The following is an 11,920-nucleotide window of genomic DNA, read 5'->3' as shown; positions in this document are numbered from 1 at the left end:
TGAAACTTACTGTTGGCTAATTTTAAATGCATATTGGTTCAAAATATCAGTTAACAATCAGATAATATCTGTTTCGGCCCCGAAAAACTAACAATGGTCTACCCTTTATTTCTACTGTCAGTGTGTTGTTGACTTTGTTTTCAATTATGTGATGTGTTTTAATGATGGTATGGACTCATGTGTCTGAAATAAAGAAAAAAGTAAAGTAGAAGCCCAAAATTCTCTTTTCGAAATTATTCGACGTGTTTTCCAAGTCAGCTCCAAAGGTTTCTGTGTGCCTTTATAGATGCAGTTTTCCATGTGTGCTTCAGTCACACTCACAGGGCCTGTGTGTTTATCCTGTGATCTATTATCAGGTTTAGATTTGTTTGACAATGACAAGGTAACTTCCCTGTTGAACCAAGCAAACCTTTAATTATCTACAGAATAAATGGAGCACTTTCCCTATCTCCTGTTTCCCCCTTTGAATTGACCAGAATACTTCATAATCCATAAAAACTATTATTGGCTGTTTGTAATCCTTGTCTTTCATGCATTACGTGTAATTTCGTAATATATTTAATAATTTACACAACACATAAAGCCTAAAAAATAACCATTCCCAAAAAGTCAGTATGCATGCCACCAAACAAGATCATTTAGCCTAATTTTCAGCCTTTATTTTATCCACGTTTCCCCCTCCATCTCCACTTCACACCTTACCCAGTCTGCAAGAGAGGGCCTACAAAAAGAGGCTGCACAGCTATTGTTAGACAAAATGCCTCGATGAGAAAGCGAGAGGAAAAGGGGGAGGATGTGTTTGTGACAACGTGGTGGAATTGGACTCAAAGGGGATTAGTCCAAGTTCTTAATGTGTGACATGGATGCAAATTTACCATTTAAACAAGCATAACAGCGAATAAAAGTCGTCTCATCTTTGTAGACCAAGTGTGGCGAACGCAGCCACGTCTTCTATGAAGTAGTTCATCAGGAAAACGTGAGAAATCAACTTAAATTGGACTCTGCGCTGTGGGCGTTCACCTTCTCCAGTAATGGTACAGTCCAGCACCAGCTCGCCCCCAAATTGCTGCGCTAGCCTATAAAAAAGTAGCCGAGTGCACAAAGTTGGACAGAGGAACCTGTTGTTTGAACTTGGAGTGGAAAATATCTTTGAAAAGAAGCCGGACAGAGATGGAGCAAACCGAGGTGGTGAAGCCAGAAACTCTGGACGACCTGATTAAAATCCTGCACCACATCTTCGAGAGTGACTGCATCAATGTTGAGGAGGTGCAGGATATAATGGAAGCCTATGAGAGCAATCCGCAGGAATGGATGAAATATGCTAAGTTTGATCAGTACAGGTAAAAAAAATAAATAAATAAAAAATACACGTGTATTGATTTAAAAATATGCTAACGTTACAAATGTGATATAACTCATTTTCAAGGCTGAAGCTCCTTTCTTATTGTGTTGTTTTAACAGTTCAGCTCCTTAACTTGACCAAATGTATTTTTTAACTGCCAGTTTGCGTGCAAATTTATTGTCTACTGCTTTCATTTTAATTGCAAAACTATTTAGATAGATTGTACTAAAGCAAAAAAGAAACGAAAAAAAGTTGTGGATACCAGGAACATAAAAGTGGGCTAAAGTTTTTTCTTTGTTAATGCACAAACTTCAAAACTTGTTGTGTTCAGGGATCGATTATTTTGGTCTAAAATAAAGGACTTTTCTGGATAAAGCATCGTTCCTAAATTTGAATATAAACAGGCTGTTTGGTCTCTACAAAGAATGTCAGCTTCTTTACATCCAATTTCAAATGAAAGTAAATATTTTTTATATATATTTCTTTATAAATTGATCACATAAAATGTATTCAAAGCGCCACTTACGCATCGAACTGACAGCCTTATACCACGCAGGCTCTTTACCGTGTTTGTCTCGCTCCTAAATGTGTCCCTTCCCCTCCCCTTTTATTCAAAAAGTGTTCAATGGCTCCCGTGTGTTGTGATTAGTCAGGGGTCAGTGGAGGGAGGGTGAGAGGTTCATCCAATCATTGCCCAGCTCGGACACACACCCGCTGTTTCGTGCAGGGATCGCCCCGCGTGCAGGGAGATGCAGCTGCCTCGTAAACATCCAGAGAGTGATGGGGGACAAAACATGACTAGTAGGAAAATAGCATTTGTTCCGAAAACAAGGAGCAAATTAGGGGGAAACGACCTTTTTAGTCGTACATATTAAGTGGAGATTTTAGCCTTAGCATCTCTCAAAAGGGTAGCGTTGTCATATCTCTACAGAACGTGATTTTAACAATTAATGGTATGTTGAGAGTCCTTACTGTTCAACACCAAAAAAGACGGGGGGGGGGGGGGCGTAAATGGTGAGATTGTAATATCTTATCAATTTGAGACATAGCCAAAGACATCAAATCAACAAATCCAATCAAAAACATACAAATTTATCTTATATCATAGATCATTCAATCAATCTGCACTTGTAGAGCATCAATGCACAACAAATTCTATCTCAAGGTTAAATTAATCCACCAACAGTAAACTCTGGAAACATTATTTCAAAGTAACTAGCAAGGGAAAATGTCTTTTAACAGGCAGAAACCTTGAACAGAGCCAGACTCATGGCCAGACTAGGGAGGTCATTAGAAGGAAAAATGGGATTGTCCTTTTTTTGTGGAAAATGATATTGAAATCCGTACTAAAGTACATAACAAATCAAAGTAGTAAGCATGCCATATTATGCGCAGACATTAAAACAAATAAAAACAATAAATGGTGAGCCCGGTATCTGTGTTTTACAGGGAAATTTCTGGTTGTCCCTATATTTTCCGATTTAGTTTGCACAAAATATTCACTGTAAAGCACTGAGGATCAAAACAGCAGGTTTTCTCCCTGTTTGTTCAACAAGTTGTATTCTTCTCTAGGTACACGAGGAACTTGGTGGATGAGGGAAATGGGAAGTTCAATCTCATGATCTTGTGCTGGGGAGAGGGGCATGGCAGGTGAGATACCCATCAACACAACATTAATTTAACTGCTGCTTGTGTTTTTGTAAATCACAATCTTAATCATAAAGTCCTCCATTACTGTTTGAACAAGGCTGCAAGAAATGCCACTGCAGTAAGTATTATAAATCTTCTGACAGTTTTATCAGTGCATCACTCTTGTTAGCAGTCTGCTGCTGTTACATTTTGTCGGCAAATTACTGAAGTGATGTTCTCTGGCAATTGTACCCGGTTAATGGAGATAAGAGAGTTCAATGTCCTGTAGACAGGTTATGTAAGTAGTAGGGCTGGATGATATCGGAAACAAGTGGTATTGTGATATCTTTTCTTCAGTGTTAATTTTTACTGCTTTTAAAAAAATGTACTAGTAGTCTTAAGGACAAAATTTCCATTGGTGTTAGTCCCATCATTTTTACCCTTTGTAGTTTTAGGTTAATTTTAGACATCAAAAACTAAAAAACATTTCAGTCTAGTTTTGGTCATTAAAAAATCTGTACATTTTAGTCTTTGCTTTAGTCAAACATTCATTCCTTTGCCTGAATTTGGTTCCAAAACATACTTGTGTGTTCTGTACACTCTGTCAAACCTACAGTCTCTGCTTTCTACAGCTGACAGGCATAAGACTTACATAAAGTGCTTAACAAATTTATTAGACCACCACCCAAATTAAGGTTTATGCTACAGCTGCCCTAAATTAACAGCATTGGTAAAAATTGGTGAAACCAGAATCCTTTTCTATGTTTCTGCAATGGTTAATACACCAATATGTAGAAGCTCTTTAACCCAAATGATATTTTTAATGCTAAAATATAATTATTATTGTTATCCATGAATTTTCAAATTTACTGATTTACAAAAAATCTGAAAAAATAGTAAAGCACATTAATATTTCTTGTTTAATATATCAAATTATAGTTATTCACTTGTATTCCTGAACAGAAAAAAATAGTTTTAGTGGTTGAATGTTATGCTTGATTAATTTCTGACATCTCAAGAAGCCCAATGCGCCGGTTCAAATTTGGGTATAAAAAGGTGAATTCAGATTGAAATTCCTCATTCCTGTTCAAAATGGTAAAATGTGGAGAGCTCACTGAAAATGAAAGAGTCTGCATTAAAGCTCTTCATGATGCTGGATGGTCTCTGAGACAGGTGGTCTAATAAATTTGTTAAGCACTGGATATGTTGTGTTTTGATGAATTTTCCAAGGGTAGAGAAGTATCATGAATTTTGAATAAAAAAGAAATTAAATTTTTATCTAAGTGTAATATTCTTGACAAAAACTAATCTTATTTTTTGTCAGTTTTTTTTTTCATCAAAGATACATTTTTTAGCTAGTCTTTCTAATGGAAACAAGGTAGTCAACTTATTCAAAGTAAGTTAAGTTATTCAAAGTAAATGCAGTGATTTTCTATGAGCTTTACATGGGAAATTAACACTTACACCTTACAATCATTATTTAAGTATATTTGACTTTATATCTATTTTAATCTTAGGCCCATATGAGGAAAAATGTGCAGTACAATGACATTTTTATAATGATATGTTGTGGGATCATGAAAGTAATTCTAAAGAATGCATGACACTTTAAAAGTAGCTATAGATAACAGGTTTCAGCTTTTTAACCACTACATTTGCCACATCTACACCAAGGGTAGCTGACAGCTGGCTTGAGTTTCATCTGACTGCATCAAAATAGTGTCAGAGCATATAACAAGCTCAGTAAGAAATCATTGCTTGTACGCATAAAATACATGTCTCGTTTATGGAAAGGAAGACAACCTTTTGGGATGCTTGTATTGCAAAACTTAAGTCTGATTACAATGGAATTGCAATTTATTGTGCATCCCTACTATGTAATAATAATAATAATATCTTGAATTTATATAGCACCTTTCAAGAAACCCAAGGACACTTTACAGGAACACATAGACATGGACAAACTAGAGACATTGCTACTTGAACAATCAAACCAGAGGAGATTCACGACAGCTTGTAATAATCTGACTTTATCAGTAAAGTGAGAACACAACTGCAGAAGTTGTTTGTTAGGAAAAAAAGCATCATTGTTCCAAGGAATAATATCACTGCTGTTATATTGCATCTGCAGTCTGAGGTTGTGTGACACTTTTTGTATTTATGTGAAAAGCAGACGAAGTTTTAATGTTGTTTGTTCTTGGGGTGACAAAAAGGACACTGACGCTGTATTTCTCCGTACCTTACAATTTGCAGTAGCATCCACGACCACACAAACTCACACTGTTTCATGAAGATGCTGCAGGGTCAGCTGAAGGAGACGTTGTTCGAATGGCCTGACAGTAAATCACATGGAGACATGGTGCAGAAGTCACAGAGGATTCTCCAAGAAAACAAGGTTGCTTACATAAATGGTGAGGAACTCAACTGAGTGGGAAATTTTCTACTCGTTTTGATTAGTTAGTACTGATACCATGTTGTTCGGTTGTTTGTGTGTCGGGGGGGTATGTGGGAGGGGGGTGCATTTGTGAAACTGGCTTCCAATATAGTGTTATTATGAGAGTAAAGCAGCTAAATCTCCATTCTGTCTTCATTTTTTTCCAGCTTTGGTCCTGCATGTTGACTGCTTATGGTTAAAAAAGTCTGCGCTGCTGCTGGGCCATACTTTATTGTTTTGAGTTTCCAACCTCTGCAGTTATGTAATGTCAGACCAGTCCCACAGGAGTTAACAGCCAGTTGCAACTTTCCAATGAATAGTGTTGAGGTCTTGTCCCAAATCTCTGCTGACTTGGTGTTTCCCCAAAGCCAACAGAGCCCTGGTGTAATGTTTGCTCTCAGTTGTGGGCTACAGCACTGCCAGTAACTGACTGTGAACCTCATTTCACAGCATTCCAGCGGTGTACACCGTCTAAATGTATGTTTGTTCACATGTGTGTGCACATTTTAGACTCCCTGGGCCTGCATCGTGTGGAAAATGTCAGCCACACAGAGTGTGCAGTCAGTTTGCACCTGTACAGCCCTCCTTTCCAGTGCTGCCAGACCTTTGACCAGAGGACAGGCCACAGGAACACGGTCAAGATGACCTTCTGGAGCAAATATGGAGAGAGGACTCCATTTGTAAGAGACTTTACACACATTCAACACATACATAACATATTTAATGAAAACTAACAGAAACCTAAGACAGAGTTCACGTCATATGAGTGCTTGTTGATAAAACCCTGAGCCCATCTTGACAAACAGAAACAGCTGTGAAATTTATTTCTGAAGAGGGAGACTGAGGCCTTGGTGATAAATTGATAAAACTCAGATTTTTCTCCAGTTAAACCAAAATCAAAGTTACTGTCAGAAGCTTTAATTTGATGTCTGCTTTGACGCCCCTACACTCAAAATAATGTATCTTCTGTCTACATGCTGCTCCTATACTGCAGTGTTTTAAAATTAAAAGAAAGACAGCTGACAACTAAAATTAAATCAGATGACTCACTCTGCATCTTTATATAGAAATTACAATTAAACGCACATTTGGTCCAAGCACAGCACAACACTGATTCAGTATAAGAGATGACAGTCAACTAAATACAAATACATAAATATCAATAACCCTTTGAAGGACTTTCAGTCCGTCTGTTTAAGATAAAAAACATTCAGACACCGAATGTGCTTTGTAAATAACTCCCCACCCCCCTGAAACTACATAGTACACTTTTAAAGACAAGGTAACAGCTTAAACTTTTAACTATAAAAGCAGAGAAGAAAATTGATTTAGATTGTAAACTGATTTTTGTGTGAAATAGTCAGCATTTATTTTCAGGCCATGCTACCCAGCCCTAGGGAGACTCTAAAATGGTAAAAATGTTAAAATTCATAGCACTACCTGCTAGGGTTGTGATGACCGGAATTTTAAAATTATATACAATCCAGCAATACAGTGATTTCCCCTAGGTTTGTCCATCAAAATGTGTTGCCTTTGTGTCACCTTGGGTTTGAGGAGGGTTAACTTCAACATAGCAAAGAATTTTATTCACGGTTGTTTTTAGTTTTGTTTTAAAAGTAGATTTAGACTGCTTTTTATAACTTAAAATTAAACTTTAGCCTAACATAATCATATTTTTTAGACAGGATCCAATTAAAGTGTTTTTAAAATACCAGTGGTTTTCAATGTTTTTTGCCCAAGGCACACCTTCAATAATAATAATCTGTAAATATTGGTATATATCAGCTAAAATTCAATATCGTGCATTCCTAAAATAGCTTTTTTGTATGGATATGGTGTACCTTGAGATTTTGGCTTGATATTAAATGGATAGATAATCTATCTAATATCAAGCCAAAATCTCAACGTACACCATATCCATCCAAAAAAAAGCCCATGCATGATATTGGAATTTGGCCAGTATTTACAGATTCCTTTCAGCTGTTATTTATATACCGATATTTAAATATGTTTTTTTTTTTTTTACCAAAAACTTCAGTCCTTCTAATACACTTAAAGGTCTGAGGATGAACAAAGAGACAAACTTTATTCCTAAACCACACTTTAAAGTTTAAAGAATGAGGATAAATAAAGCAAAAGACTTCAAATGATACAGGTCTTTGGTCCAGCCTAAAACTTCAATAATTTATTGGTGTATACAGCTAAAATTAACAATTGATACATGCTGATATTCAGCCAAAGTGTTGGATGTCAATATCAGCCAATACTGATATTTGCCTTTTTAATCTAATATCTGCCAATAATATCATTCATCCCTAGCCTATTTAAAATATGTTACAGTAACTCATGTTGTTGTAGAAATAATGTATAATGTTGTAGTAATAATAATGCAGGGTAGAGCGCACACCGGCGTTGCACAGCATCACATCAGCTCTGCAAACATGCTGTCCAATAAGAGAGACTGATACAGACTGCATGATTTTGAGACTGAAGGAGATGAATTTATTTTGTCTACTTTTGATTTTTAAGGCATCTCAGGCCTTAACAAATATCAGAGCCAGAAGTTTTTACCTTTTAAAATGTAAGCGGGAGCGCAGCAGTCCAGGTTAAATCTCTGCAAGATCTTCCTCTCTCTCTGGACTCTGTGCACTGATCCCAGGTTGGGTGAAATAATCTCGGGGTCAGATCAGATATTGTGAACAACAAGTTTCCCTTTTATAGCCATAAAAAGTCATGAACATCCAAAACATTTTAATGGTGTCATGGGTGGAAAAAAATCCAATGTCAGGCCCTCAGCTCTCTGATCTTAAAATATTTTGGGATAAAGTAATTGGGGAACCCTTCTTTAGATCGTCAGATCTCTCACTAATTTTTTCAACTCATTCCCACGCAAAAATCTTGGTTTGTTCTACTCTCTCGTGTTCGTACTCTATATCATCTTTATTTCTACTTTATTGTACTTAGAAATAGACCTTTATCGTGTGCTGCAGACAGTTCTGATGTTTCTGGTGCTTCCCCTGTTTAAGCAGCAAGCTCAGCGGTACTGCTGCAGTCCATTCAAAGGGGGAGAATAACGAAGCATGTCACTTGGGGCAGACATGCGCAGTAAGACAAAAACACCCCAAACTGGGAGAGGTGATCAGATAGAGTGTTTTCGTGGACGCTGATCCGAATGTGGATTGACATAAACCATCCTTCTTGTTTGCAATGAAATTTCATTCTGAATGAACCGGATCGGAAGATTTCACTCCGAATGGGGTATTTATATGAAGCATTGTAATTCCAATCAGGCATTTATTCCAATTACAAGTGGTCCATGTAAACATAGCTAATGTTTAGGACAGCTAAATGTATAAAACACATTCATGCTCTGTTGTAATAAAACAAGCAAAATACATACATTAAATAAAGTATTTCATACCATTCATTTGGAGCGACGGGGGTCTCACTTGGGTGGTGGGCCTCCAGCCCAAATGAATCGTAGTGGAAACACTGTAATATCAGTAAAATCAAACAATATTGATGCCCGTTTCCTCATTATACTAATAAAAATATTAGTCTAAGCATCCAGTATTGGGTAATGTATTGGTTTAGTTAACCAGAAATGTAGGGCTGTCGAGATTAATAGCGATTAACCAGGATATACAGTTTTTAAAATTGTGATTAATTGCATGTTTTATCGTCGCTCTCAACAAACTTTGGTTAATCCACATAAGCATTTCCTGCTGCCACAGTGATGTAAAATAAGTCCACCACTTCTCCTTAATGTCTCATTTCACCATAAAAACTCTGACAGCTCAGTGGACAAGTGAAGTCCATAAAAGCAGGTCTGTATTGAAACAGGAAGTAAGTTATCCTTAGTTTAGGAATTTAGAAAAATCCAAAATAACACAAAAACAGTTTGAAATGCAAAATAATGACATTTTAAAATGTAATAAAAAGGGTATGATTAATCATCATTAACTATAAAAATCTAGAGATTAATTGTGATTAGAATTATAATCTTTTGACAGCCCTACAAAAGTTGTAAGCAAACTCCTGCACAATGTCATCATTGCAAAAATACACGAGAAACATTTCAGCACCAAGGCATGCCAATGTACTTGTGCAGCTTGGACAGTCTCCACCTCTGCAGTTTTTAAATGACATGAACAAAGAATTTTACCATTATGAGGTACTAATTGTCCAACCTGAGAGTTAAAATGGACCACTGCTGCTTTCTTTAGTAATATGACTATAGATCTGTAGTGCCTTTAAAACTACATGTGCAATTTAATACTAATGATCCTTCAATAATCAGAGATTTTAATGTTAAAAAGTAGCATTGAAAATATCAGTCTTATTACATGCTAAACACATAACAGCCTGAACTAACTCCACTACAGATGAAAGCAACAGATGAAAACCGAGACAAAGAGTCATGTCTTTAATTTCTCCTGTTGAACAAAACAGATACATACATAACTTTTTTCTTACATATGCATCACCATACTTGTATGCAAAAAAATGCCCATTTTTAGATAGAAGGACATCAGCAGGCATAGAGCCAGTGGAAACAGTTAAGTGAGCATGCAGACTTCCACTGCCCCTGCCTTGAGAGCAGGAAGCAGCAAGTTTTTATTGTATCTTACTTGCCTTGTTAAACTAGTCAAACTGCAATAAAAGAGGCACCCTGTAAAGATTTGGAAATTCAGGAGAAAGTTTCCATCTGATGTCAGTTAAAATAGTTGCAGCTGGTTAGGCAGAAATGTTACTTTGCAGGCAAGAAAAGCTATTTATTGAACATGTGAGAGTTGCTTATTAAAGCCAAGCTAACCTTTTTATTCAAAATAGCAATCTAAAGTCCTGCACTAATAGAATTTAATATATAAAATAAACTGAAACTAAAATTTGAAATGAGAGCACCTGATCTACCTGCCATCAACAGTGGCCTTATCTGAAATCTACAAGTTGTATAAGCATACCATGACCATAACACTGTTGAGTTAGAGCGTATGATTGCAACACAAACAAAGATAAGATAGTAGAAGAACACAAGAGAGGACACAATGAACTTAAGCTAGTATACAACCCCGGCTTTTAACTATTGTTGCTTCAGGTTCTTTTTATGTGAATCTCTAGCTAAAGGCTGAGCTGTAACGTGGTAAAAACTTCATAAAATTTAAACTAGACTCACTAATCCATGTTAACTTTATGGAGGGATTTACTTCAAGGAGCTTTATGTAACTTAGTGATAATGAACTGAATCCAAGGTCTAACATGTTCTTTTTCCACTCTTTTTAAGGAAACCACAATTTCACAAGAGAACAACTAATGGTGACCAAAGGAGGATGATGAAGACAGTTGCATTTAAAGTGACAATGTTGTAAAAATGATTCAAGGGAAACTGCTGGGGGAAGCGAAATGTGGACCTACTATGACTAAGCACCCATTTAAAAAAATCAGGACCGGGCCGGTTCAAAAGGACAACCCAGTAATTAGAATGGCTTTACCGCTGCCCAGTGCGAGCTTGGCAAATACTGATGAGCGCAGGACGAATGCATGAATAGGCTTGGACATGGATTGAATCTGCCTTTTGTTTGCCGGGCCTGAGGAGACCCTTTTCCAATAACAACATTCCTGTCTCTCCACGACCTGCGTATCCACACTTTTGTGGAGTTAAGGCCCATAGTCAAAGAGAAGAGCTTAAGCATTTATAAAAAGGGAGGGGGGGTATTGCTCTTAGAGTGTTTCTCTTAAATTTTGTATCAGAAGAAAAGACAGTTCTGAAATCAACAGTTTTGTTCTCAATGGCGCACTTTTATAGTTGTATTTACTGTCGATTTATACCACTCAAAATTGTCTTAACTCCTGTTGAAAATTGTGAAGGAATGTAACAATGTGTGTATAACCTAATTAAAAAAGATATTTGTTTCATTTGTGTTGGGAAAAAGAAATGTAAAGCTTTAGAGTTTTGTTGTTTTTCAAAGTGCGATGGTTGTAATTTATTTGCAGGTTCACAGTGGTAGTGTGTAAATCAGCGAGCCGCCGTGATACTCCTTAATGTTTCATACACAAGAGATTCTTGTGGAGGGACTATTTTTTACTATATGCAGACAATAGATAAAACTCAAACTCTTTCTCAGGATTTTGGCATATTTTAACTGTAGCTGTATTTATGTAGTGTGTAGTTTTTACAGCAGATCACTTCTCATAGCACTGTTAAAAGCATGCATGCTTTCTGTGATGCAGTATATGAGAAACCTGGCCATAACTCTACACCATTAAACACTATTCCACTAAACTTTACTGTGTTGTCTTCATTGTTTGTTAGATGTTAGGAAGATGTGTGTAAAGTAATTAGCTTCAGCACCTTTTTAATATTTAATCAGCGTTTGCTAATGGCTCTTATTTGTTCATTGATAAAAACTCAAAGTTTATGTAAGCGATTACAAAAATACAGTCATTTATTAACAGCTGGCTCTGATATCAGCTGTTATTTCCCTCTGTACTTTGGCACAACAGCATTATTGATA

At 36.6% G+C, this 11,920-nt stretch overlaps 1 protein-coding gene across 1 annotated transcript; it reads left to right on the top strand.

Moving 5' to 3' along the window:
- The first annotated feature begins 1,095 nt into the window (after positions 1-1,095).
- cdo1 (cysteine dioxygenase, type I) lies at positions 1,096-11,688 on the top strand. The gene is made up of 5 exons (XM_041788084.1): positions 1,096-1,340; positions 2,915-2,992; positions 5,225-5,382; positions 5,916-6,085; positions 10,690-11,688. Exons 1-5 carry the CDS (start codon positions 1,171-1,173, stop codon positions 10,717-10,719), a joined length of 606 nt encoding a protein of 201 aa, XP_041644018.1. The 5' UTR covers positions 1,096-1,170; the 3' UTR covers positions 10,720-11,688.
- Positions 11,689-11,920: the final 232 nt, after the last annotated feature.

This window comes from Cheilinus undulatus, linkage group 5 (assembly GCF_018320785.1).
Source record: "Cheilinus undulatus linkage group 5, ASM1832078v1, whole genome shotgun sequence".
NCBI classification, from domain to species: Eukaryota; Metazoa; Chordata; class Actinopteri; order Labriformes; family Labridae; genus Cheilinus; species Cheilinus undulatus.
The sequence above is the reverse complement of the archived record's forward strand: the minus strand, read 5'-3'. Positions and strand labels throughout refer to the sequence as shown.

What these genes read in the sequence shown, in the direction of transcription:
- cdo1 (XM_041788084.1), top strand. Translation starts at nt 1,171, where the DNA reads ATGGAGCAAACCGAGGTGGTGAAGCCAGAAACTCTGGACGACCTGATT. An exon ending in GCTAAGTTTGATCAGTACAG is followed by an intron (nt 1,341 to 2,914) that starts GTAAAAAAAATA and finishes ATTCTTCTCTAG; the next exon opens with GTACACGAGGAACTTGGTGG. An exon ending in TGGGGAGAGGGGCATGGCAG is followed by an intron (nt 2,993 to 5,224) that starts GTGAGATACCCA and finishes TACAATTTGCAG; the next exon opens with TAGCATCCACGACCACACAA.